Source organism: Colletotrichum destructivum, chromosome 5, assembly GCF_034447905.1.
Source record: "Colletotrichum destructivum chromosome 5, complete sequence".
NCBI lineage: Eukaryota > Fungi > Ascomycota > Sordariomycetes > Glomerellales > Glomerellaceae > Colletotrichum > Colletotrichum destructivum.
The window spans coordinates 2,584,784-2,612,539 of NC_085900.1; the positions used below are offsets into that span (position 1 = coordinate 2,584,784).

General features: G+C 56.2%; 3 protein-coding genes across 3 annotated transcripts; 2 read left to right on the top strand and 1 right to left on the bottom strand.

Moving 5' to 3' along the window:
* Positions 1 to 252: 252 nt before the first annotated feature.
* On the top strand, positions 253 to 2,139 carry CDEST_08343 (Putative S-adenosyl-L-methionine-dependent methyltransferase superfamily; the record flags this gene model as incomplete). The annotated part of the gene is made up of 3 exons (XM_062924502.1): positions 253 to 462; positions 532 to 900; positions 1,252 to 2,139. The coding sequence occupies 3 exons, from the start codon at positions 253 to 255 to the stop codon at positions 2,137 to 2,139; spliced, it is 1,467 nt and encodes a 488-aa protein (XP_062780553.1).
* A 1,308-nt stretch (positions 2,140 to 3,447) lies between these two features.
* CDEST_08344 (uncharacterized protein) lies at positions 3,448 to 6,716 on the bottom strand (the record flags this gene model as incomplete). The annotated part of the gene is made up of 4 exons (XM_062924503.1): positions 3,448 to 3,587; positions 3,644 to 4,336; positions 5,212 to 6,315; positions 6,425 to 6,716. 4 exons carry the CDS (start codon positions 6,714 to 6,716, stop codon positions 3,448 to 3,450), a joined length of 2,229 nt encoding a protein of 742 aa, XP_062780554.1.
* Positions 6,717 to 16,757: 10,041 nt separating this feature from the next.
* CDEST_08345 (uncharacterized protein) lies at positions 16,758 to 17,501 on the top strand (the record flags this gene model as incomplete). The annotated part of the gene is made up of 1 exon (XM_062924504.1): positions 16,758 to 17,501. The coding sequence occupies one exon, from the start codon at positions 16,758 to 16,760 to the stop codon at positions 17,499 to 17,501; it is 744 nt and encodes a 247-aa protein (XP_062780555.1).
* Positions 17,502 to 27,756: the final 10,255 nt, after the last annotated feature.

Genomic DNA, 27,756 nt, shown 5'->3' on the forward strand with positions numbered 1-27,756 from the left:
ATTTCCATTGTAATCTGAACAGAGCGTTGAGAGGAATGAATTCCACAGCAGCGAAAAAGAGGCAAGTTTGGACACTGTCGCACTGTTTGGCAGCAGCTGTTATTTCCCAGAAGTGGAGAGTGGAGTTGGATGATGTCTTTTACAGTGCGCATAGCGGCATTAGAACCATAATAGCACTGTACCTGACACACCCCCTCCGGCACATCTCCGGCACAGACCGGAAAAGGTGGACGGGGCAGACCAAAACCCGCCATGACGACATCCGTCCGCTCCGAGAAACACGGCCCCGAAAAACTCGGTACCAGCGCTGACGACCAGGATCAGAGGCGCATCCTCTCCGTCCCCCCCCCCCCCGTCCCCCCTCCGAAATCTGCCCGTGTGAAGTCGAGCGGCATCCCTTTTCAGCAACGCTTCCCCTACAGTCCCGCCTACGAGCCCGACACAACCCCAAAGTGTACTAAGGTAGGTATATCACTCACCCTCATTCTCAATAAAGAAATAACCTTTTTCGAAAAAACCAATCGTATCAAGGAAAGAAACCTCACCCTGGCTCACAACAATCCAGTGCATCCGCATCACTCGCCGGCAATGCCCGCAAAAAAGACCCCAAAGAGCGGCGCCGCTGCCGCCGCGGCCGCGCCCTTCACCTACTGCGTCGGCAGCCCGACCTTCCGCCCGGACGAGTACGCCGCCGACGCCGCCCGCCGCGAGAGGGCCAACGAGCTCCTCGCCAGGGACGACCTCTACGGCGCTACCGTCGTCTCCTTCAACCTCCCCGCCGCCGACACCTACGTCTACCACGCCATGACCGCCGTCCGCCTCGCCGAGGTCCAGCGCGTCGTCGCCATGGGCGGCGTCAACGGCCTGCACGCCTGGTACCGCGACGACGAGGGGAAGCCGGTGCGTCTGATTTCATACCCTCCTCCCTTTCGTCCCGTTTAGTCCCGGAGCGCACTTCGTGACCCCATGTTTGCTTCATGTATCCGAGAATCATCACATCAGACATCCATCCTCTCACAAAATGACGGGGGGGGGGGGGGGAGAGGGTTTTTCCTTCTTTTTTTCGTATTCACCTAACCCGCCTCTTCTCATACATCCTTTCTCTCTTCAACATCTCATCTTCCCGTGACTCCTATACTCTCCTCGTCTAATAAGGCCCCCTACATCTATCCTATCCTCCTCTTCCTCAGTCACCCCTCAGACAAAAACACCCCCCAGTCAAAAACACCCCCCCGGACTAACACCCGCAAGCTCGACCCCCCGCCACGCCTCGACATCGACGCCTACACCCAGATCTTCTCCCCCGCGACCCAAACCTCCTCCGCACTGTCCTCCTTCCGCGCAAACGCCAAAAAGTCCTCCGTCCGCTCCCGCGTCGCCGACCACCTCCTCGCCCGCCGCTACGTCCACCCGGCCCTCGCCGCCCTCCTCGCCGTCCCCAAGTCCAAGAAGCCCGCCTCCCTGCCGCCGAACCCCTACCTCGACTTCTGGGCCTGGTCCTGCCGCAACCTCGAGTGGTGCGGCCCGCTCCCCTGGGCCCAGGGGGATCACCTCCAGAGCCATCACGTGCTCCCCATCTTCATGCACCACTTCGGCTGCGCCACGCCCACCCACGAGGCCCTCGTCGTCCTCAGGACCCTCGCCGCCGGCCGTGCCGTCGCCGACATCGGCTCCGGCAACGGCTACTGGTCCCACATGCTCCGCGCCTACGGCCTTCAAGTCCACCCCGTCGACAACATGCAGTCCGAGTGGCGCGTCAACTGGGTCCCCGACACCCTCGTCTCCGACGGCGTCGCTTTCCTGCGCGCCCGCGACCACGGCAAGGATCTCGTCCTCCTCCTCGTCTACCCCGTCGTCGGCGGCGGCGTCGCCGGCGGCACTGAGGGCTCCTTTACCCGCGGCCTCGTCGACGCCTACGCCGGCGACACCTTCGCCGTCGTCGGTACCCAAAACCGCAACGGCTACACCGCCTTCCGCAACATGACCGTTGACGAGTACATGAGGCGGGAGCAGCCCTCGTGGAAGAAGGTCGTTCAGATCCCGCTGCCAAGCTTCGCCGGCAAAGACGAAGCCCTGTTCGTGTTCCAGAGGGGGGACAGAGCGCCCAAGGATGTTGCCGAGGGCGAGGACAAGGCATAGACGGTATTGTACCATGGAGCTACGATACACACACACACACACACACACACACACACACACACATATATATATATATATACATATATACATGAATATGTCTGAAAGTGAACACTGAGCATTTTGTGTTGAGGTAACGCACGTCATGTCTGCTTCCTGGGGCAGGAGCCCACGTCCAAACGCCACGTTTCTTCTTAAAACATGTCACTAAACAAACACATCCACAAGATGGATGCCACCGAGCATCGCAACGCCAATTCTCCAAAAAGAAAAAACTGAAAGAAGTGATTCTTAACTACCAAATCTATGAACCGTCGTTCCCTAAAGAAGAAGAAATAATCATGGCCGCATCAGGTCCTATTCACGTTTCCCTTTGATGCCGCCGCCGTCGTCGAGGGGAGGGGAGACATTTCTCCATACCGGCAAGTACGCTCTTCGACGCCTTTCAGAATCAAACCATGACCAATGCAATCACTCTTGCGCGAGCCACAATGAGATAGGGAGGGAAACGACCACCTCCCTCCCGGCTTTCGGCCATGGAAACGGGGAGAGAGGTAGAAAAATGTACCGAGAAGTTGAGAAAGGCGTCGCAGACTGACCCCACATCCTCCTCCTGCCCTGTCTACTTCGCCATGGAAACGAACTACCGCAAACCAGAAAAAGCCCAGCCCAGAACATGAAGAATGGAAATGAAACGCAACGGTGTCTGTAATCGGAAACGGAGAAGAAGAAAGAAAGAAAGAAAGAAAGAAAAGAAGAAAAGCAGAATTCCGCCTCATGTCTTTTTTTGTCGTGGGGTCCGAGGCATCGTAGCAAAGCCCGTGTGCTGCTTGCTGCACAAATGGAAAACACCAAATTGAAAGCCTCAATCGTGTGTCCACTCCATCATCCTCCAAATAGAAGAGGGGAGGGCGTTCATCCTTCATTGAGTGAGCACCAAAAAGAGACAGTCGTCACCACGTCATCACCCCAAGAGAAACTTGGTTCGCTCTCCTTGATATGATATCCTTGTTAGAAGGATTGAACACGTCTGAAAAATAAGAATGTTATGACTTTTTGGTTGTCGTGTGTTGTTGTGTGGTCGTGAGACGTCGGTATTTACGATACGCGGAAAACGAGATTTGAAACAAGCATTGAAAAACGTATGAGCCGGGTTTGATGAGTGGGACTCGCTTCGATGATGCTGAATGATGAGGTCCGTGGGAAACAATGCGGCAATGTGCGTAATGAGAAACCAACACTGACGAATGTAGTATTCGCGAACTCGGGCGGAAGTTGACAGCGGGGGGGGTGGGGAGGGCGGGGTGGCGTTTACTCCTCGGCCTCACCCTTCCTTATTCTCTCGTTCCACTTCCGTTTGCCAACGCGCGTCTCGTAGTGAGGTGCCAACGTCTTGACATCCTGCATGATGGATTCAATGGCAGACCGAGTCTTGTTGCGGTAGCAATCCACTGTTTTCTGTTAGCGTCTCACTTCACTCTTCAAACAGGGCGATTAGAACACTAACGAGCTCTCTGGAGGAACACAGTCCGTCCCGCAAAGACACGGCTCTGCAGCCACGCCATGCGGTATCCGAGATCGTTAAGCCGAACCTCCTTGCCTCTGACGCTCTTTCTCATGCGCGGAATGGCAACCTCTCCCTCTGTATTCTCGCCAATGGGAACCTTGACCATGGACTTGCTATTACCAGCGCCCCTGCGAGAGCCGCGGCCGTCAGTCTCCTCGACACCGTCGTCCTCTTCGTCAGCATCCTCTTGGAAGAACTTGGAGCCAGTGGCCGACGGCGGCGGGCTCTGCATCTCGCGCGGAAAGTACGACCGGGGGAAGACAGAGGCGCCCTTGCGGAAGGAGTCGGGTATCTCCTTGGTGTCGACGCCGTCAAGCGTGACTCTGACACGCAGACGCGAGCCTCGGACATTGTCTTCGACGAGAATGAACTTGCGTTTCTTGGCCTCCGGGATGTTGGGGAAGAGGTCCTCGGGCTCGCCGTTGTCGCTGCGGCTGTGGCGACGCGCAGTGACGGCGCCGCCGTGAGAGCTGCTGCCCATGTGTGGCATCGAGCCGGAGCTGGGAGCCGGGTAGCCGCCGTGACTGCCGTAGCTGCCGGAGAAGACCTGTGACTGCCGCACGTCGTCTCCACCCGTCTGACCGGCCGGGGCCTGGTGGTGGTGGTGGTGTTCGTCCATGTACTCTCCATCACCTAATCACACATGGTAAGTCAGCCAACGTTGCAGTGAAGGATATTGGAAACCGGTTTCGGAAAGGCGTATGCAGACGAGCGGAGAGCGAGAGGGGTAAACATGTTTGATCAACAGCCCAGACAACTTGAGCCAACGGCAACGCGAAACGCTCAAGACAACAAAGGGAAGACGCGGGGGTTTTGCTTTTCTGAGGTACAAGAGTGCCGTAGCATGAGGGCCTGGTCTTCCGTCGTCATCTCTCACGAGACAACGAAAACCATGCGATAGGGACGCGAAGGGAGGGGTTGAGTGCCAGAAACGCGAAGCAATGCGACTTTTTGCCGGCATCCTCTTCTAAGAGATTTACCGCGTGTTGCCCGACAAGTTCGGGCCAAGTGACTAACAACAGCAACAGCGTGCAGCAACTATGGTAATGTACAGATCTGTGCCGTAGAGAAAAGGAAATCCCTCTCAACCCGCGGCGAACTTTGCTGTATCTTGTGGCAGTTGCTTTGGTGCGGCGACCGAAAACCGGGCGCTATACAACAGGCGCAAGAAAGAAAAAAGACAATACTGCAACGAACCCATTCCCGAGACTTCTGACCAACTAGCAGAGTAATAATGTAATAAAGGCACAGAGGTAAAAACATTGGTATGTGTGTGTGTTTGTGATGAAAGCTCGTGTCGCTCTGGAGCACGGCCGACAGACAGGTGATGAAGGGAGGGAGGGGAAAGGTATCACATAATCAACGATCTTTTTGAGGGGATGAGAGGATTGTGCCGGGCAGTGTGCGTATATGTGCGGTGCGATGCAACGACAATCAACAAACAACGATGGGAGCTCGCAAACGCTGCAGATGCGGAGGGCTTCTTAATCACATCTGGTGAAACATACCGACTTCATCCCCTCCACCCGGAGCGTTGGCGTGCGACATATGACCCATGTTCATTCCAGGCATCTTGGTTGACGCACCCGCGGGGCCCATGCCACCCGGGCCTTGAGGCATCCCTGGCGGACTGGGGCCGCCCATGTGAGCACCGGGGTGAGGACCTCCCTGAACCGATTTCCGCGTGTTCATCTTGGCCATGCGGCGGACTCTTCGGCTCCGAAGCCGAGGATCTTGGTTGCTGTTGCGCCAGCTGTCCACGGCGCGCTGGATGAGGCCACGCTTGCCGCGCAGAGGAGGGTTCAGCTGGGCGAGGGCCCAGCCGACCGTGTTACACTCCGTCTCGTATACTTGGCGGTTGCCTCGGTATTGATCCTTGGGGCAGCAAGCTCTGGGGTAGACGCAATTCTCCGTCTTGAACTCAGCCGACAGCTCGTCCGTGTTGACAGACTCGACGTCGCAACGGATCGTGTATTCCATCTTGACGCGGTCGCGAGAGTACTCGAACGCGATCCATTGAACGCCATTCTGGTCTTGTCTGACGACCAAAGGCGTGGTAGCCGGAATGGGGCCGGGCGCCGCGTTAGGGTTGACGCCTCCCGGGGTCGATCCGGTGGGAGTGTTGAGAGCGGCACCGTTCTGCGGGTGCTGAGCGTGTTGCATGGGGGTCGTCTGGGGCTTCTGCAGCTGCAGCGGGACCTGGGGCTCCGACTTCATCTGGCCGCGCGGGCTGTTGGACATCTGGGCCTGATTGTGTTGCGACGGATGCTGGGGCATGTGTTGTTGTTGTTGCTGCTGCTGCTGCTGCTGAGACTGCGCCGACATCATCATGTTGGGCTGCGAGGACATGGACTGGTGGGTCTGGGCGGCATGTTGCGCGTAAGGCGACTGCTGAGGTTGTGCCTGCATCGACGGATAGTGCGCTTGCTGGGTCTGGTAGTACATGTGCTGCTGGAGAGGCTGCGACGGCGGCTGGCCGTAGATGCTCCGGTGCTGGTCATGCTGAGAAGGAGAGGCTACCGACGCGGGCGAGTTCGACTGCGGTGTGTGGTAAGACATGGGAGGGTAAGGTGGTCTCGGCATTTGAGCGGCGGCCATCATGTCGGATTGGTCTAGCGGTTGGCTCGTGGTCAGCTGGGACGTCTTTTGGTGAAACCATTCCACAAAACGCGTCTCGCTCTGTCTGCGCACGCGTCTCATACGAGGAAGAGATAGACTCACCGGCGGATGTGTATCCGCTTGTCGCGCCTGGGGTGCTGTAAGGACTCGGATGGGCGTAGTATGGGAGAGCGTCCTGGGAATGCTGGGGGTTCGTGGGTTGGCTCTGCTGCTGGTAGGCAGGCGCGATGGGATGTCCAGCGGAGGCGTAGGAGGGATGCTGCTGCGACTGGGCCTGGGGATGATGCTGTTGATGAACGATGCTCGAGGGTCGAGGATGTTGCTGGTGCTGCAGGTGTTGCTGCTGCTGAGTAGGTGCTTGACCCTGGGGCTGATGGTGGGGGTGATGCTGCATAGAGAAAAGACCCATTAGTCCCTCATCCAAGAACGCTTCGACGTATTAAAGTTGAGTGTTAACAAGCAGAAAGACGAGGGAAAAAAACAAAGCAAGGCAAGGCAGGGCGCGGCGCGTCTGTATTTTTATTTTTTGCACCTTGACATTGTCAGGGGACTGGGGGGCAAGAGGAAGGAGGGGGGGGAGGCAGTCCAGGTGCAGGGCAGGTGCAGGTGGGTGATGAGAAGTGGTTCCTCGCAGCCCCTGTGCTTTCCTTCCTAGCCATCGACGAGGATTGCGCGGGTGAGGCGTGCTAGACCCAGTTTGGGACCCCTTTTCTGATATAAAGTGGGATTCTTTTTCTTCGGAAGGCCAGGTCCAGATGCAAGGTTGCGCGTACTACAGCGCCGCCAGATCGTAAAGACGAGGGTGAGAGGGCAGAAGTCAGACAGAGTGTGTAAGGATGGGGTTTTTCTTGGCTTTACCCCTGGATTTTCAAGCAACAACTTCGGTTGACGAAGAAAAGGAATGAATGCTCGGATAAGAGGGTAGGTATGCACTGCGACAGAACCCGTCGAGTTTCGAGGATGCAATGGACCTGGCTGACTGGCTCTCTCTGGCTGTGTTCTTGACTAGGGAGAGGAGGGGGTGAGGTAGAGTTGAATAGAGGGAAATGCTGGGTCCTGCGGCAGTTGAAGAACGCAACAAGAACACCAAGCAAAGAGTTGGGGACACCGGAGGAGATACAATGAGACGACAAGGGAGTATGAAGGATGGAGAGATGGCGATCGGGGCGAGGGTGCAGCAGGAATATGGGCAGGAGGGGGGATTGGACGAGTGAGGGTACATGAGAGGAGCAGGGTAGCTATTTGAATATTGGGGCAGAGTGGGATTTGGTGTGGGTAATGATGATGGGGAGATGTGCGGGTATGGAGAACAATGATTCGGGACATGATGGACCAGAGAGGGCCGGGGTCGAGACAGGAGGCGGCCATAGCATGGGTACGAGAACTGTTCTCTCTCTCTCTTACTCGCCATCTCTGTATTGCATCCAACTCTTCCCACTCGAGATAGAGCGAGGCAGGTCCCAGAGTACGTAGCGGAGAGATCCAGAACCGGCACCGACCCGCAGCACAGCCCATGAGTGGGATAGGGGAGAGAGTCAAGAACCAGATGCAATAAGAGCCAGGGCCGGACGAAAAGCAGAGGATACAGGAAACAGGGGAGCGCGAACGCGGTGGAGCTTGATACGACGCCGCTGTCGCTTCTTGTTCGGGGTAAGGAGAGAACGCAATGTATGGCAATACAGGGTATTGAAGAGCGATATCATGGCACGGTACCTTGATGCCTTGGGCGACGCGAGGGTGCGGCGCAGTGAGGGGATGTGAGGAGTGAGTGGATGAGAGGAGCGCGAGATATCGGAGAAGGCGATACCAACAGCAATGCCCTTGCAAGCACGCTACCAAAGCCGTGGGGCAAATTGGAGGCGAGACTACGAAGCATGTAGCGGTTGTACACACCCCCAAGCCAGGCTCTATCTTCCGTATGTGATGTGTATGTATATCGATGAGATGATGTGTAATGAGGTGGATGTGAAGGTTTGCCGGTTGAAGAATGAATAACGAAGTATTCGCAATGCGCCAGCCGAGACAAACAAGCCAACGAGAAGGGGGGAAGGATACGAACAGAGTAAGCAGTTTGGGCAAAATGCAGCAGACAAGCAAAGCAGCAGCGAAGCGGAAAAGAGAGAGAGAGAGAGAGAGAGAGAGAGATAGACATAGAGAAAGGGACAGAGGATAAACGCAAATGCAATCAGTGTTATCCACATACGTCCTTAGAGCGCGCAGTTCTTCCGGTTACCGCGGCGAGTTGTGCAAGCAGGAAAAGGAATAGGAAAGCAAGCGGTTGGTCGCTACCATACCAGAGAAAGGTGAGAGAGAATATGAGAGTACGGATAGGTAGAAAGAGAAGTCGCGTCGGTTGGCGAACGCAGGTTAGATGCAGGACGGCAGGCCAAGAAGGCAGAGGAGAGCTTCTCGATGCTTTTCTCTTGCTGCGACTTGCAGAGGCACAGAGCACGAAGGGGGCGCGTGGGAGGAAGAACAGGGGATATAACGACCGGGGAGGCGTGGATATTGGCCGGACGAAGGAAGGTCATCGATGAGAGGTGGTGGGGATAGACGACGAGGGTGAGGAAGCCGACACAGCAAAGAGGGGTGTGTGTGGAAATGGGATACGACAGAAAGGGGAGGGGGGCTGGAGAGTGAAATAGGTGTGAGGATAGAACGCCTTGCGGCGGAAAAGGCCTGGGTATCTTCCCTTGGACGATTTCTCCTTTGCCGGTGAAAACAAGAGGGCGAAGGAGTGGTGTTGGGAGGTCAGGGTGTGTGGTTATTGAGAGTAGGGAAAGGGAAAAAGGAAGCAGGCATGAGTTGAATAATGGGGCTTGGGTGGGGCGGTTGTGTGGGACAGCGCATGGGAGAAACGTGACAGGGGCTTCCAGCATGGTAGATTGAATGACCAATGGCGGCATCCACTTGAAGGGCCGGGCTGGGTGCAACTGCCCAATCAGGCATCTCTCGTCCGGGACTAGCCAGCGGGCAAGGATACTACCGGGATGATGTCGGGTGCCCTCTCCGCTTGTCTCTCCACCTGTCTTTCTGGGAGCCCTCTCTCTCTCTCTCGTTTGCTCTCACTCTCTGTCGGTTCTCGTTCTGAATTGGCTCCTAACATCCACTTGGAGGAGACAGGATTGAACTGTAACTGCAAATACGACTGCAAATCTGACTGGACGGTCTACTGCCGTACCTTGTCTGCTTCCGGGCCCCGTTGGAAGAGAAAAAGCTTCCCCCACTTCCGTTCCCGACTCCCTTACCTTCCCACCCCCCCTGGCCCTAGCCACCCTGCACTTGTGTGGTGCAAGGCGGTGTGGGAACCATTAGGCGGAGAAACCAGGACTCGGGGAGGAAGAGGGAGGGAGAGAGAAAAGATGTGAGTGAGTGCGTGGAGAGGTAGGAAGCGCCTGTGCGTGGAAGCTTCTTGGAAACCTGGGACTTGAAGTCCACGCTGCCGCTTGCAAGCAAGCCCCCATGCCCCTTGCCCGCTTGATGCTTCCCCTAGACTCCTGGTCTGCCTCATTATGCCTGCTGCTGCTGGCACTGGGAATGAAAGAGGATGCCCACTGGCACTTGGGACACTTGAGACCTTGCCGACAACCCCATGTATCACCCACGTCCTAGGGGACAACCAGGAACCCGGAGCAGCGTGCTTCGGCCAGCAATGCGAGAGCGCCGTACTCAATACTCACTCTGACAGGCGCCTGACAAGCGTGTTGAGAGGTCGCCGGTACGCTCGTCTGTTCTCCCCCCCCCCCTCATCCCAGCAGCCAGCCCAGAGAGAAGAATCAGGAGATGGGGTCGTCGCTGTTGGTTTGGCTCTATCACAGCCAGCCTAGCGCAGACATGCCACCCTCGCCGCCGTTTTCTCCTTGGGAGAACAATGGCAACCGGTTGTGTGGGTGGATGCCAGGACAGACTAGGCTTCTCCTCTCGACTCTACTTGTACTCTCGTTGAGCTGGCGGGCGGGTCGAAACATGCGAGCGGACGACTTTCTCTTCGCCTCTTGTCGCCGCGCAAAGACACCTACTCAGGCAGTCTCCACAGCTTTTCTCGTACCGGCGCGCCAGGCACAAGGCGCAATCAAAAAGCAGGAGAGGGATGGACAGTCGCAGATGTTTACCCCCCAACAAGCAGCCGATTCCGAATCATTATGGCAAACGAAAGGATGATGGATGCATCGGCTGAGGACACGACCACCACAACCACCCACCCCTCCCCTCTCCATTATGCTCAGCCACCCATGACTGGGAAAAGCTGCTGGTACCGAGCAAGAAAGATAGTGGGTGGGTAGGAGGAGTGAGTGGCAGAGAGCGAAAGAGAGGGGTGGGCCGTTCACCCCACCCCGACGCCTCCAGATCCCCACAATCGTCACCTCATCTTCATCTTGCTTTGCCAGCCTCCAGGGCTTGAGAGGATGTACGTACACTCCCTCCTCTCGCGCGTGCAACTCGAGAGCTCATCGCCTAGAACAAGCTCTCTACATCGGGCCAGCAGAATCTTTCTGTTCCCGTCCTTTTCTTGTTTCTCTCTTCTTGTGACGCGGGCGTGATGATGTAGAGAGAACGGTACTTGCGACTCTCTCTTCTCACTTTTCGTTTCGTGACCACGTGAGGAGCGGAAGTGGAGAACGAGCCCAACGACGACGAGACAGCGCAGGGAGCCCGGGCCTCACTGAGGCTAAGAAGCTGAAAGGCTGGTACCCGTTGTACTCGAGACAACACTAAGCATCTAGGCAAGTCCGGGCAGCCAGCCAGCCGTTGGGATGTTGACCGCCGTTATTTTGCCTTGCGCCGCCGTGTTTGTGCCTCATTTCCAACAATCCAGCCATTTCTTGACTTGCTATGTGCGCCACCTCTCTCGCTCTCAGAATGTTCCTTATCCCTCCCAGCTGGTGAGAGGGTGTCGGGATCAGATGTCACCGTTCCTCCTCCCCAAGGAGACTCGGCCACAGCCAATGTTCTTGCCCACTTCGGGCAGAACAGCTCGCATGTCTCTGGGGCAAGTTGCAGAGGAACATTTTCCCAAATGTCCCCAAACTTCAACCAGCCCCCTGGAGCTCAAGCCGGGTTGGGTAGCACTGGGGCCTTGGCCTGTCCCAACCCTGACTGGTTTAGGCTTGCTGCCCACCTCTGCACTCACCTACTCATTCTCGCTTTCTCTCTCCAATTGCTGCTCCCCCAATTTATTGACAGCGAGAAAAAGAAAAGGAAAAAAGGGAGGGGAAAAAAAGAAGAAAGGAAGGGGGGGGGGGGGGGGGGGGGGGGGGTGGAAATTTGGAGGAAATGGTGCAAATGGGGAATAGCGTCGTGGCACACACTCAAATGCTCGGGGGGCCCACTCATGCAATGAAGGGTGCGACAGCCCCGGTCATTGGTGAAACAGGAGCCACCCTGCCCCCAATCTCACAGACTTTTTTTGGAGTCCTGACCTGGACAAGCTTGCGACAGCGTTGCCGTCTTCTCGAAGCCACGGAAATCCCAGAAATCCCGGTTCTTCGTCGTGTCGACGCCAGCCATGCGCGTAGCTCGAACCCTAAACCATGTTTGACCTCATCTGCGACTCCCACTCGAGAGCTTCAGTCGGGGTCCGTGGTTGCCGCCTGTCACGACTCGCCGCCGTCCAAGCAAATAGCCGAGTGACGAGTCTTCAGGCAAACCGAGCCAGCAGTCGCTTAAACTGAGGCAGGCATCCTTATGCGCTCCCGCAAGACTCGAGTAATCGAACAAGATAAACACAGAGATAGGAAATGGGGGAATGGTGGATACAAGCAGGTACACTGCTTTTCGACGACGCAAGTGGTGTTCGTCTGCGACAACATCCGAGAAATGGAAAAAAGGAACTCACATTGTCAGGCTCCTGCTTGTAGCCCCCAGAGGGCTGCCTGTTCTGGACCATGGCTCTGACAGTCATGAGTTGCTTTCGAGTGTTTTCTGTGCGCGCTCTGGTTAGCATCTGCCATCTGTAGCTAGTGAACCTTGAACCAGGCCTTCCCAGGTTTCCGGCCAGACTCCAGGATCGTCTCAACGAGGATGTTCGATGTCCGATGCCAGCCAGCCCGATGCAACGGGTGGGATGGCCGAGATGTACATATCCCAGCCCGATACCCAACCTCTGGTGAATCCCCCCTGGACCGCCTGGTTCAAGGTTTTCCCATCAAATCATCTGGCCCGATGGACGCGTAGGCAAGGAGGTACGGAGATCCGCAGAGAAAGGGTGTTGGATGGCTGGCTGAGGAAGCAGACTGGGAAGGGCTTGCTGTGTGAACTCACCTTGAGGCAAGGTGAAGCGGTCAGATGTCGCGCTTGGTGAACCTCAGTTCGTCGCTGATGATGGCGCGAGCAGGCGAGAACCTGTAGTCTTGGGCAGATACGTCCGATTTTGGCGACTTTGTGAAACAAAGATATCCCAACTCGCTGCAAATCGATTCAAGTCAGCATCTTAAGTGTTTTGTTTTCTCAACCTTGATCGGAGCACATTCATGCGACCGCGTCAAGAATACGCGACCGGGTCCTGGTGAGCCGCAGTGAACCACCACACCCACACCCCCTTGACGACAATCATACTAGGAGAGAGACCCATGGCATAAGAAGAGGGGAAAGGGGGGTGGAGGGGGAGGTGTGTTGTGTTGACTTTGCGTTGTGCAGGCCCAATTCATGCGCAGACTGCAACATGGGACGTTGCCGAAATTGAAACAGGGACGCGCTTGGGCGTCATGGAGAGCCCGTTGTGGGCAGGCTGAACAGCAAAGCCTTCACATGATGCATCCTGAGATGCAATTTCGGGGGCCTGTCGGAAATATGACTGGAATCTGGAGAGGATTCTACGCGTCCGTCGGGAAGGGAAAGTGAAGACGGAGATTAGAGACGAAAAGCACGTACCTGTCCTGTCGAAGACGCGTTTAACGGGCTGTTGGGGGTCTTTCTTTGGTGTAGGCAGTGGTACCTGGGTCTGTTCGGTCTGGTTAAGCAATGCTGGGATGGGATGGGATGGGAGGATGGGATGGGGTGCTGGTTAACCATACAGGTGTTGCGGGTGGGGGGGGGGGGGGGGGGGGGGTTCCAGGTTCTGCAGCGTGTGTTCCTACGCTTTGTGTGCACGCAGTAAGTATGCCGTACACTCGGTTGTGCAAGGGGGGGTGACAAGGTGATGGACGGAAATCGCCCCGACCTGAATGCGGTAGGGGAGAGGGTGTGTGTGTGTGTGTGATGTGTGTGAGAGAGAGAGAGAGAAAGCGGCACCGACAGTGGTGATCTCAAGGAACAAGTCTTCTGGTTCTTCTGAGCCCAAGTGGCTTATGGTAGCGTACTTACAAGTGTCTAGACAGAAGCTTGTATGGTGGTGGTGGTGGTGGTGGTGGTGGTGTAGTTGATTCCTTTGCTTTGGTTAAAGCTATGCCTTACAAAGTACAGACTGACTACGCTGGTTGAGCCGGTATAGGTAGGTAGTGTGTGACGGTCTAGCAATTCTCCGGGGATGGACCAGGGAACTGGACGAACGTTGTTCGCCGGGGCCGTGCGGTTCACAGTCTGGGATGTGGCTGCACTTGCGCGTGGTTCCTCTGTCTGTGTTCCGAATTAGCTCATGCAGGCCAGCCTTGCAAAAGGCCACGGGTGCTGGCAACACCTCTCTCCCATTTGCAAGGGGAAAGCAGCTGGGGAAGCGCGGGCTTGACCATGGACCATGGGAATGCATACTTGAGGCTGGTCAGGGGCTTCTTATGCTAGAGTCGCACAAACAAAGCTGGCCTATGCCGCACTGTTGACCCCTTGAGGAGTAAATGGAGGGTGTTGTTCAGTAAGCTGGCCCGGACGAGCGACCTGCTGATGAGACTTGAGGCGTATGTATGCGCGTGTATGTGACTGCGCGCGGGTGCGTGTGTTTGTGTGTGCGTGTGTGGTGGGATAGGCAAGGGAAAGCAGAATCAAGTGGCGGTCGGTATGTAGGAGAGAACGCCGGATATTTAGGCAGAGCCAGGGAGACTCAAGTGATTGGCAACGGGCCCGAAGAGGAAGAAGAAAAAAATTGGAAAATAGGATGAGCGATAACGCCAACGCCCAAGAAGGTCGAAGTCCTTTCAGTTGACCACTCGGCACATTGATTAAGGAGAAGCTGGGGTGTCATGGGCTACCTTCAGGGGACGTCCATTGGACGGTGCAGCGGTCCTCCAAGAGAAATGTGGATATCAGAATCCCGGCTAATTGATTGTGTGTGGGTAGGTGTAAGGGGAGCCCGCAAGGAAAGAGGTGTGGACGGAACGGCTCCCCGGTGCGAGGACAGATGGACAGAGGCGAGAAGAGCAAATGTTGAAGAACGTTGGCGTGATGTGCAGAGTCTAGACTAAAGCTAGTCTTCACCGCTCCAAAGGCTGAAGATTCGTCGTAATGAACACCTGCGGTACAAATGCAGACGCAGAGAGGGACCAGCCCATAACGGAAGGGAGCGTCCCCATCGATCCCGCAAGGGTCTAACGGGCTACCCAGCCAGCCAACCGGCCGGCCCAAGCAGGATGTTCCAGGGGGGAGTGACAGGTGCCCAGCTAGAGAAGACGTGGCCGAGTGACAGTAGATATAAGCTTCATCGACAGCTGAGATGGCGATGTACTTGGGTGACAGTCTAAGGTAGCTTCAACGTTGATGCCGTCCGGGGACCCGGGAGGGGAGAGGTTGCGCTGCTTGACCTAGATCCAGGAGCTCCAACGCCCCTGCGCGCCAGGTAAGGAAAGATGGTCTACTAAGCAAGGCAGGGCATGAAGACGCTTGAGGTAGTCTGGTGGAGCGTTGCCTGTCAAAGATTCACCGGTCGCCGTTAGCAAAGGTCAACCCTTGCTCGCACACGGAAATACCCTGGTCACCCGAGCGTTGCACCCCAGAGGAATGGGGGCAAGGGTGCACGGGAGGTACGGACGACACCAACCTCGGAGAACCACGAGGGGTGCTCAGACATCGTGGGGGTTTCTTTTTTTCTTCTTTTTTTTTCGACCCGAGTTGGGGTATGCGTACCTCACTACTGCTGAATCGTGACACAACAAGCTGAATCTGGCCGCCTAATGTGCGGCTGATGACACTGCGTGGTCGCTCTGGGAGGATGTCGTGTTGCGTATGTGTTGTTTCAAGCCCGTCAATGATGACGAGAAACCGCCGACAGCGGTCAAAAGGTAAGTTATGAGGGTATGACTTGGATTACATGACGACTCGACAGATACTGCCCAAGATAGCGTGCTTCGCAGCACCAGCTCCCATCGTGCAGCGGCATGTTGTTGCGGAAATTCTTGCTGGGGCTTCCCTGGCCCCTGATGATTGGGTGCGGTACGCGCTGTGCGGTGTGCGGTGTGCGGTGTGAAGAGAAGATCTTCTTCACGCAGGTATAGCCATCTGCCGCGCTGCGGTGATGTCTTGTGTGATCCTACTCCCGGATTGTTGGGTTCTCGGCTCGCCGCCGCTGTAGGCGGAAGCGTGACCCTGTGAATCTGATCGCCGCGACGCTAGAAAAGCCCAAGGGCGTCCCTGCCTAGAGTCACGCAGGAGTTAGGAAGCTGGCTTGAGGAATGCGCCCAGCAACCCGGGTGGGATAAGATCATGTACGACATTTGCCATGTACGGATGCCTAGTGTGCAATAGTCAAATCTCGAGAAGGCGACACACAGAGTGCGTACAGGTGATGGCGGAAGACTCTGGTATGATGATGTCAGGCTTGTTGCACAATCGTCAGAATCAAGCATCGTATCAATCATGACAGCAGCAGCGATCTTGGCCACGAGCCTCGCTGTATCGAACACTTGACGAGCACGTTCAAAAAGAGCACGGCCAACCGATAGAGAAGAACACGAGCTGAGAAGATGGCGAGTCTGTCAAGGTGGCAAAAGGCCATCGGGCTCCTGTGGCGTGTGGGAGGGTGTGGTCGCGAGGTCTTCCAACACGCATGGACGGTTGCTTCAACATCTTGCTAGATGCCTGCCCAAGCAACGTCGGCAGCAGTCGGCAGCTAGAGAAGCAGAGCGTCTCCGGTAAATGGCGTTGACTCGGGTCAGACAGAAGGTAGGAGTTGCGATGACGCCGTCTGAAGTTGTGTGGCTTGCGAGAGTCAGCGCGAATCACGCGGAGGAATGGTGTGATTGAAGTCCGAGTCGAGGTCGCCTGAAGATATGACCCGGATACGGATAAAATGCGTTTCAGCAGAGGGGCTGGCACGTCGGCTCGCCTTTCTTTTCGTTTCGTCATGAGTCGTCTCGAAAGAGGGGTGAAGAAAGAGGGGTGAAGTAAGAGAGAGGGCTGAGTCAGGGATGCGCCGCTCGGGTGTTCGCATCTGGGCGTACCCATATGGTAGGAAAGTAGGTATGGTATCCGTACTCCGTACGTAGTACTGGTATAAAGTGTATGCGACGTGACCAAGTCGGACGAGTCGGGCAATCGTCGACCGGGGCGGACAAGGTTTGTCCGGTGACTTATGGGTGATGCCGTCGTGTTTGAGGATAGCCTCGCGAAAGAATATGAAGACTGGGCGTGGAAGTGGGGCGGGTTGGTCTGTTCAACTGAAGTTGTCGGCAAGTATTCTGGAGGCGATGTGGCATCAGACGTCGCCGCCAACTCGCAAGATAAAGCGTGCGGCTCTGATGTTAGTGTTGATGTTGATTTTGACGTTGACGTTGACGTTGACGTTGACGTTGACGTTGACGTTGTTGTCAAGTTCGTGTCAGGTTGGATGAGGCTAGGCCCTCGTGCAGGCAGGGGAAGGGATCGGAAGGGAACGGGGGTCAGCGGGAAGACCAGGCAGGGAAGCAGAGGACGCGGCGTGGCAAGGCAAGGCAAGGCAAGGCAAGGCAAGGCAGGTGCCAGGAAGGGACAGGTCAGGGCAGGGCAAGAGCTAGAGATCGTGGGCGTGGTCCTGCTGGGATTGGCAGCAAAAAAGGCATGGAAGTCACGATGGGACAGGCACCGCAGTGGCACTGGATCGCAGCCACTGCAGCACGTGGGACACGTACTTTCTCGACCGGGGGGGGAGGGAATAGCCGGGCGGCTTGTAGTCAGCATGTCAACCTCATGCCATCTAGACACTCTGCGTACCAAGGATGCTCTGAATACTCTATACTGGATAGAACCTGATGACTTCTGGAGCCAGGTAGCTCGGCTGAATCGCCACGAGTACTGGACGAGAAGAGACGCTGAATCAGTACGAGATCCTTCAACATAAGACGGGGCTCGGAAGGGGAAACCACCCAGACACCCTCCGAATCTTCTTTACCTAATAATGGTCTACACGTGCGTGTACATACCTACATACGAGGCTTCGGGCTGTTCACGTCGCGAGTAGGTCAACCCTACATCAGCTCAGTGACATACGGTTGGTCCGAGGCACCAACACCTTCCGCTGCCGGCAGGTTGCCGCTATTGTCAATGTAAGACACGGGTGCAAGACACTCGCTCAGTCGCCAAGGCAAGGGCAAGGGCAAGGGCAAGGCATAGCTATCCCCGTCCCTCTTTCCATGCCGGCGCGATGGCGGAAGCAATTGCAGACATGCAGCGATTTGTCAGCCCTGCATCCGCTGGAAAGAGACTGCAGACGTTCGGATGGGATGCCAAACAGCCACTAGCAGTTACTTAAAGTGCTGCCCGGTGGCTTACTTCACGGCGGATACTCTGGCTCAGGCAGTTAGTTGTCGCGGCCATCTGCAGACCGCACCTGTACACCACTTCGTACCACCAAGCTGGTTCTCGAGCCCGCATCTACGGACACACTTACAACGGTTGATGGTTCGTGAGCGGTACGATGAAGTGCGGGAGACAAGGATAACGGCACCGTCAGGCTGGGAGCGCCCAAGGGCAAAGCTAGATTATTACTTGTGCTTTAGAGGGAGGGAGATAAGTACCTGTACACTAGCATGGGGGTGCCACAAGGTGTGGGAGAGCACCTGCGACCTGCAAAGCCAGCAACTATCTAGCCATCTATTGTATCTGTATTCGTACTCTGCAAGCCTGGGCCAAAGGCCAAGAAGATCGGCCACAAGAGAAGGAGGAAAGGGTAAGGGCATTCATTGCAAAAGGGTGTGCTGCTCGAACCCCCTGCAACCCGCTCTTCCGCAGTGTACTAGTGTCCCTAGGTATACTACCCCAGGGGCCTTGGGGGTCTACCATCTACCTCCAAAGACCTTGGACCGACTGTTAGGTCATCCAGGCGCGCCAGTCGGGAACCCAGGCACACCCCGGGCCCAGGGGGGGGTTTGACAGGCGTGGACTAGGGCGAGCACGATACCCTGTTCTTCTAGTTGGCTCTAGCTAGAGCTCGACGGCAGCTCTGTCCTCTCCCATGTTCCTGGATGATAGACCCTGGACGGCAGTACCTTTTGTGGCTTGCCATGCTGGACACAGGGTAAGTGGCGGGTGCTGCTTGCTCACCGACCTCACACACCTGGGTCGACATTTGCGTATAAAGACGTCTTTTGAACGGTGGCATTCTGAAAGAATGTCTCGATCTGAGGAACCGAAACAAGCAGCCGCCATCACCGGCCGTGGACTCGTGGGTCTCTGGTCATCGAGCCTAGGAAACGCAACGAGCTGATTGCCCCTCTGCGCCGCGTTTCTTGTTGCGTTGCTTCTTCCTTGGGACATGGGTCTGTATGGGTCTTGCAACGGCTCACAAGCCGGTTCGAAAAGTGACAGGAGATAGTGGAGCCTGCTAGAGTGCACTAACGTACTGCAACTTGGAGCTCGGGGTAATTAGCCTACGTACTTTGGTACTTTGGTCTGCAGACGCTAGCCAGTCGGTTGTGTCAAGCCTCGAATGGATTCATCCACTGTACTGACTAGTGGCAGGATGGGCTGGAGCTTGCTGTTAAGCGACAGGTTGGCGCAGCGTTGGCAACGGAGAACGCCGTTCTGCGTATCTAATGTGCAAGGAATGCCGTCCGAGGTCTTGGACAGGGGTATGGAGACAACCTTCTCCAGCGTCGGTATTGATGTCTTTTAGCTGCTTGAGTAAGCGCCCCTGGCCATAGTGAGCTCTAGGCTGCGTGTGCGTCGGATTTCTACCAGAAAAGCCACTGACGTCGGACAGCAGACGAAGCTTGATGAATGAAAAAGAAAAAAATTGCTGAATCTCTAGGCGGCAAGAAACCGATAGGCTATCTATCGGTCACGGTGTCTGGTGGGCGCGGGAGGGCGTTACGCCGTTGCGCGCGGGCTCGAAGGTTGGAGGGGTTGGGGCGGTGGCGGGCCTGACTTTTGCACCTCGAGCGCACGGTCTCTGCCACTGCGCGCTACCAGTGTCGAGACCACGGATACCACGGGCGCTTTGCTGTGCGGGCGGTCGTCGATTCGGTCACAAGTCTTCCTCTCGAAGCCAAGAACGAGTCGTGGAAAGCGGTGCGTTCCAGGCAGGGAGCGGAGTTACCCGATCATCTCGTGTACCGCTCAACTGCTGACCGCCAGGTGAAATTGGACATACGTAATGCCGCCTGGCGCTGGGTCGCGTCGCTGACGGAACTATTTCATACATAGTTCAACCGTATCAGAGTCTTTAACTGCTGGTAAGTTTGTGGTTAAAAGGGTGTTTTTTTTCGCCGATGACTCAGGCCGTTAGTTGGGGCCCATAAAGTTCAAGCGTATCAGAGTCTTGTGGAGCTAACGAAGCAGATCAGAAGACGGGAGTCAAAGTTGTCCGGGCCTGCTTTGACACGGCTATCGCCAAACGCCTTTCCATCGGCGTCGTAACATCGACAAGGTCTGTCTCGCGTTGAGGATGGGGTGTCTCGCGTGTGGCTGGTGGCTGGCTGGGGGCGTCGGGCCCTTCGAGGCGACAGGATGTGGCGCCGGCAACCAAAGACATGTTAGCTCCACGCAAGCCATCCAATTGCGTCGTCTATTGCAGCGATTCACATCATGGTCGGTGTTCGGTGTTCTCGTACCGTCATCACATGAGGTCGTTTGTGCACTTTCATCATGTCAGTAGGAGAGCTGCAATTTGCCCTAATCCTCCCACGATACGTGTGCTGCGCCAGTCCCAATTGCCACTTGCAACACGGAGGCCGGTTTTAAGAGTCCCGGCTAGTTAGCGTCCAGCCAGGCGACCGGTACGATCTGACAGAATACTCATGATCTACTGCGGTCCTTCAACGCGCAGCAAAAAAGAAGCCACGGCTCAAGCTCTACGATATGCCGTGTCTCTGATGCATTGGTGGCGATGCATAGTTGCTGAGGGAAAGGAGCCGGCTGCCGCACGCTACGCCACGGAATCCGTCCGATAAGCATCGGTGGCAGAAGAAGCGAGACCGAGTGGACAAACCCGTCCGTCACAGTCCTAACACCCCATCAACATCGGAGCTGGGTCCTCGGCAGACTCGGAGTGTCATTGGTGGTCTTTTTGCAGCATCTGACTACCGCCATCCCGCCTTTCTTTTTCTAGGCGGCTGTATGTCCAGACACTAGTGTCCGAATGTCGGCCATCAGAGAGAGGCAAGGCCGTCCGAAATGACACCGAGTCGCCGATTGCAGACTTGCTCTGACGATCAAGGGGATTTGCCTAAAACAAAATTGAAAGGGCAACCTGGAATGACGAAAGGGGTGTTAAGCTGGAAGCCAGATACAGGCCGGGTGGCCGCCGCCCCGTGTGCGTGTGTGTCCGTGTCTGTTAGTATGAATGTCGGTGTGCTCGTATGTGATGCATATGCATGCAGACTGCAGCGACGACGGGATGCCGGCGTGGCGGACGATGTTTAAGTTGCCAGCTCAGTGAACAGAGAGAGGGGGGCGGCCATCTGATGGGTAGTGATGGTTGAGAACTTGAATTGGGCGATGCGTGGTGAAGCAAGGAACAAATGAACTGAAGTAATGTGGCAATAGGCCTTGGGCATACGAACCCAAAGAAGAAAAAGAAGAAGGAGCAGTCGGTCGGTGCCTGCATCGATAGATACTCTCGATACTCTGTCGGGACTTCCTCAACTTCTTCAACTTCTTGGGCAGGAGTCAGCAGGAAAAGTGCAGCGCAGCGCAGCGCAGCAAACAGTGACAGATCCTTGTTACCTTGATCGTTATCGTAGATTCTACTTTTATCTCATCGATCGTCGTCCATCTTCCATTTTTCTTTCGCATGTCGTCAGCCATCGCTTCACCAATCGAAATCCCATCAGTCAATTCATTTATACTTACTTGGCCTTAACCACATCCATACGTTGTTAAACATGGGGTTCAACAGCGCCTTGGGTGGCAGATGCAGATGCTCAGTTCCCCTACCGGCGGGCTCGCACGTGGATCGTTCATCCTGCTTCCCTGCTGCATACCTACCTACCTTGTGTCTACCTCGATTGGGTTCCTTCAATTGTGGTGTCGCACAGCCAATCTTTCAGGTCTCAACCTTGTTTCCATTCTCATGCCTCAACCTTGTCCTGAGCTCCTGGAGCCCGTGGATGGCTCGACCCGTCGGCGTTGTCTCTTCCTTTTGGTTGTTCGACGCGGGATCGGGATGATCGGTGCGGCCACGAACACATAGGATCAGTCTTCACTGTACGAGCCCGTGCTGGTTCAGGAACTGATCGTGTGAGTGAGTACGACTGTCCGTACTGTGCGCTGCATTTGGCAGTCGCCGCCATGCCATACCATCGTACAATACTTACGTTCAACCTTCTTTTCACAACCCACGATGTTGGGCTGCCTGTAGTCCAGTCCACGCTCCCCAACTCACAGAGAAATGAGTATCGGTCGGCACCACATCTAAGTCCTTGGCCTGCGACGCGTTCGCAACTCAGCCAACTAATCAACACGACGGACTCAGGAGTCACTGCGCCGCTACTTGCGTCTTGTTCGACCTTGCAATTCAGACCCGACGGCTTTTCCCAAGTCCGGATTCGACCTGGGCACAAGAGAATTGTCCAGTACCCAGTACCTCAGAAATGCCTTGCAATCTCTTCCTTGTTGGTTCGCGAGCGCCACATCGTTTTGAAGGGTCCCTGACACGTCCGGGAACCGCCTACTGACGCCCCAAGCCGTCTTTCCAATTCAGCCATGGTCCGAAACTAGCATGGTACACAGCGAGCTCTCGCTACCGCGGACGGCAGTACCAGGGGCCCTAGAGGTCATTAGGCTGGGCAAACAAGGGGGTACGAGCGGCCCCGGCTGCAGCCTGTGGGCGGCCCTGGGAAGTGGGCGTGGCTGCCGCGGGTGGGCGTCCAAGGGGCTTCCAAGGGGCGTTGTCCAGCATGGGCTACCCGTTTGGACGGTGTAGAGGGAGCACCGGGCTAGACAAGGGGGGCTTCTCTACACTAACCTCGTTGACAGCCTACATTCTAGAGAAACCTGGCAGCCCCCGCGAAGCTTGAACAAACGGGTCTCACTTTCGTCAAGATTAACTGCTGCTTCCCTTGCCAGTGAGCTAAAACGTACAAGTACAGCGGTCACGACGAGGATGGATGTACTGGTGTAGAGCAGACCCGGCCCTCTGGCTGCGAGACGGATACAGGTACAGGACAGACAACCTGGGGAGCATGAGCAAGAACGGGCCCAGCAGCTTACCACAGTCAGTACCTTACGTTTTCTTCGGGCAGACGTGGGCGAGATTCACCCCAAGGGGCCCTTGCTGGGTTCTCGAGCTACCCTGAGCTCGAGAAGCTACCCGGTCCGGCCAGGTACCCGCCCGCAGGGCATTTGGGCCCCAAGATGCTGCAGCGTTGGGCAAGGGCTAACTAAACATGTTTTCAACCACCTCGAATCTCCGCGTCGGAGGCGGCGCGCCCCCCGGCGTTCTCGCCGACTGCCATTTCCTGCCTGGTAAGGTAAGGCAAGGCAACGAAGGCGGTAATTCGGTAGGCGTTGCTTCCGCCCGTCCTCTCGACCTCTTGTTTGCCCTCGCAGTTCCCGACACTCATTAGGTCACGGCAACGCTGCGGCAAAGCGCAAAGCGCACATTGCAGGAAGCAAAGCGAGAGCCACTAGCGCCATGAGCGGGCGCTCGGATTGCTACACAGCGAAGTCACAGTGCCATCGCAGATCCACAAGGGCGTCACGATTCTGAGGGCAGGCCGCCATCGTCCCCTCCAATCCAATCAGGCGCTGCGGCACATATGGAATTACACCACAAGCCCATCTGTAAGCCATCAAGCCCCCTCCCCTCCCCCCTCGTCAAGACTGGCGCCAGCCATGTCATTCCAGACACACACGGGTATTCCCTTTACGGCATCGCGGTATGCTGTAGAGTACAAAACAGACAGAGCTATCCGCGGCCGATAACGTCTTTTTCTTCTGCAACGTCATTTCTGCCACGTTGGCTGCCAGACAAGTGTAATTTAAGTTCCACCGGTCAACGCTAACAATAACGGCTGGCCAGCCCAGCCAGCACAATGAGTATTGTTGCTTTCGGTCTCGGCTTGTCAGGTTCAGGTTCAACACGACATCGCGGAGCGGTATGCGCCGATGCTTGTCCATGATCCAACTCCTTAACCTCCACATATGCGTATCCGACTCACTGGACAGGAGTTGCACCGCTCGACGCGCTGACTGGGATTCTGATGGATCCCGTAGCGGGCCCATCTGTCGGTAAAGGACAACACCCTGTCGCTCAGAAAAGGTTAGTTGGGTCTGGCTCCTCCCCAATCTCATTTTGTCCCAGTGGAGCTTTTGCACATTCGGAAACTTGGAGATATGCAGCATCAGTGCAGCGCGCATTGCAGGCATGACAAGGATCGCAAATCCTCACCAGACTGGAGACTGCGGCAAGGCAAGGCCAGGGAGGGGGGACAGAGGAGAACCCATGGCTACCTCTCTCCCCTTGTCCTGTTTCCCCAAAGTCCTATTGCATCCATTCACAGATTGTGCTGCAGCATTCATCCCGAACGCTTCGCGCTCTGAGAGTGCCTCGGCATCCTTGCAAGCCATGCCGCCCGCGTCTGGGCCCCGGACTCAACCCTGAAAAGTTTTGACGACGTTCGCCTTTCAAAGCATCTGGTCGATGGTCTCACATGAGCTGCAGCAAGCCTTGCCAGCTCAAATTCGACGTTGTATTTAGAGCTGATCCAAAACACGACTGTTGAAGCCTATGTACGGGCTTGGTTCAGGTCAACGGTCCACACGGAAGCCCCCCCGGGCTCCGAAGCAAACGCGTCACGTCAACACCCTCCTGACATGTTGGGCCATTCGCTCGTGAATGCGACCCTTGTTTCATGCAAACTGCGTCGATGCAGCGGGATCTTCACGTTAAAACTTGATTGTGAACTCTAGGTATCCCGCGTCTCGACTACGGGGTCTCGGTCTCACAGAGGACGACGCATCAAGTCGGAGTCTGAGATGGATTGGATCTCTTCTTACAGATGCACGCTGTTTTCCATACTCACCACCTTGGAGCCAAGAACTCGCCCGCGGGATCTTATGAGTCGATGACGCGGATCTGGGCCTGGTGTGAAGTGGATGGAGAAGTGGACGAGGGTTCAAAAGAAAGCACAGCTGCTCGTCTCTCTCATAGTTTGCTTTTTTGAAAGACACTGGAGACGGTTTCGTCTCGAGCCGTTGCACTAACAGCCTAGGAGACGCCAAGAGATCTCGCGGCCATGGCCAGCGAGCGGCCCATCTCGGTGCAACTCTACACAATTCTATCAGTGCGTGTCTGACAATCTTTGGGGGGGGGGGGGCTTGCTGCCCTGGGACGACGAGCCGCGACGGCTATACCACCTGACATAATGCTGACGTTGGCGAGTGGTGGGCATACAACTGGACTTTAATCCAAGACAAACGGCCGGTCAACAAGACATCGACACCGTTTGTGGGTGCTGTATCAAGATATCCCACCCTTGTCGTGGGGGTGTATTCTGACGGGCTAGCGTTCTGATGGCAATTTGTCTGATGGCGCATCCGAGAGACGCGTAGTGAGGCATCCCGGACCAGTTTCGATGTTCATCGGCCAATGCTGTCTACCGTGATGTGCATATGTCATACTGCTGCAGCATCTGCACACACTATGGAAACCACGCCGGGCTCAAGGACAGGTTCCATTTCGAGGGGGGGGGGGGGGGGGGGGTTCCACATGCGTGTTTTCTTGCCCCTCTCCTCCAACTCTCCGTTCTTCGCGAGTGGTCGACTGAGACGAGAAAAAAGAGAAAAGGTAAATCTCGGCTGCTGCTCGTGAACGAGGCACCGAGTGGAGACGACAAAGAGGACTTGGAGTCACTAACGCGTGTGTGTCTCTCGTAATACGGGAAATTCGAGGGGTTTGACGCGTCTCGCCGAGCTCATAGGTTGTTTCCTCGGTTTCTGACATCATCAGCGAGCGTGATATCGTCAAGAACCGACCGCAGCCATTGCCGACGACACTTGTTTTGCATCTTCTACTATTACGTTGCACTCTCGCACCCGACCGTCCGCGAGTACTCTGTGTAGTGTACTTGCCAGTCGACGTAGCGATGTCCACCAGCGCTCCTACATGTCTAGATGGGCTGTTGACCTGTGCCGGTGGAGAAGAAGACGCGTTGTGCAACGACGGCGCCTCTCTGCACTTGTCGTCATGAGCCCCGGTCTTTGGCCGGATGAGAACAGCCCAGAATCCCATCGTCCGCTAGAGCCCGCCAGAGTCCGCCGTTCAGGAGCAGGGCCCCGAAGCCCCCCCTGACGAGTGTGCGTCGATTCTGTGCCGACTGACTGAGGGTTAGCATGTAGCCATGCCACCATGGGTGGGCACAAACGAGGCGAGGAGGGTGCTGGCGCGGAGGACTCCTCGCTCCAACTTCCCCCTGCATCATGCAGTGGCATCGGCGGGCTATTGTCCCACTATATTTAGGCAATGGAAAGGGGGGCCGGAAAGCATGGCAAGGCTCAGGCAAAAAGACAGGCAGGCAGGCAGGCAAACAGGTAAGGTGCGGCGGGGGCCACGGTGTGTACAGAGTAGTTCAGGGAACATTTGACAGCGCGAGAGAGAGGGAGATGGCATCTTGGCATGGATATCCATGCCGGTTCTGGGATGAGGTTTCCCGAGTCCCAGCTGCGCAAAAACCCTGTCCGTCTTCTCCAATCTCCACGTAAGTGAGGGGGGGGGATCCGCCCCTTTCGAAAGCTCTCGACAGAGCATGCTCAAGGGTGCTCTTGTCGAGAAACCCGTTGGGGAATGCCGGCCCAATCTTGGAGAGGGTTCATTGGGAGTGGACACTCCTTTCGCTCTCTTATTTAGAAAGCAATAGCAGGCGGGTTGTATTGAAACCCTGGGCGGGCAGAAAGCCGCTGGTGTGGAACGGCCACCGGCTACGTTGGGAGCGCCAGAGTGGGTTGACAGTGATACCTTTGGTGCCGATGCTACGTTGAGAAGGGGGGCTTGCTGAAGGAGAAGCATCGAAGAACAGGAAGAAGGAGAAGGATCAAGGGGGGGGAAGGGGGGAGGGGGAAGGGGGGAGGGGGAAGGGTCCCGTGGCCGGTGGAAGTGAAGATTGACATGGGAGACGCGGTTCCGATTGTCTGCGGGTGGAGCGACGCGTTTGCAGGGCCCCTGGCCTCTGGAAAGACGCGTCGGGCATGGAGGAGGCAGACGACGGAGCCAGTCCAGTCCCCTTGGGGTTGTGCCGGCGGCCCAACATGGCATGGCGGCATCATGAATTCGAGACGACGAAGAGTCGGCGTCGAGGAAGGAGGTCGAAAGCTGCGATATACGCTCGTTCTCCGCGTGTTTCGTCGGTGGTGGTGGTGGTGGTGGTGGTGGTCCTGGGTTTCGACGGCGGATGACCGTGGTTGACTCCGTTGAGTAACCGAGCTTCTTCTGCGAAAGGAAGGCAGCTAGCTATAGCTCTACGAATCGTTGCTCGGGACTTATTCCATGCCCGGCATCAACATTGCCAGCCTCGAGAAGGATGATGGCTGACATCTTTCCGGGCAGGTCAAGATGAAGAAGTCAGCCGAGGGTTCCCTCCTCGCACTGATTGATACTAGTAGTATTCAAACACACCCTGCTACATCGCCAGGGTGTCGTATTGCAACGCTATGTATGCGCTGGCTCTGCTCGAGTCTTGGCGAGATACTTCCCGTCGCCCGAGGACGTGGAGCTCGCCGGTTGTCGTCTTTCGAGACTTGGAAATACTGTCCCCGGGTTTGACAATGGCGAGTCACGTTCGTGACCTCCCCTCTCTGTCGAACAGTTATTCTACGAAGACTGCTTTCCACAGACGGGGGCCCATTTGGGGGGGGGGGGGGGGGGGGGCTCTGGGGGCATGGAGTACGCGTCTGATTCGAAGTGCCGAGACTGACCGCAGAGAATCAAAAGGGGGAAGGGGACGGTTGGTGTGTGAATACGCCGTGGCCATGTAGAAGGAGGGATGGATGGATAGACGTGCTAAACCGATGGGGATCTCGTTCCCAGAACGACTCGACGAGGGGCCCGTTGGTGAGCAGCAAAGAAGCCTCGTCAACGGCCATCGACGTCTTGGTAGTGTAGAGTGTGCTGGATTTCAACTTCGTCGATGGAATCTGGGCGGACATTTTCCAACTCATGG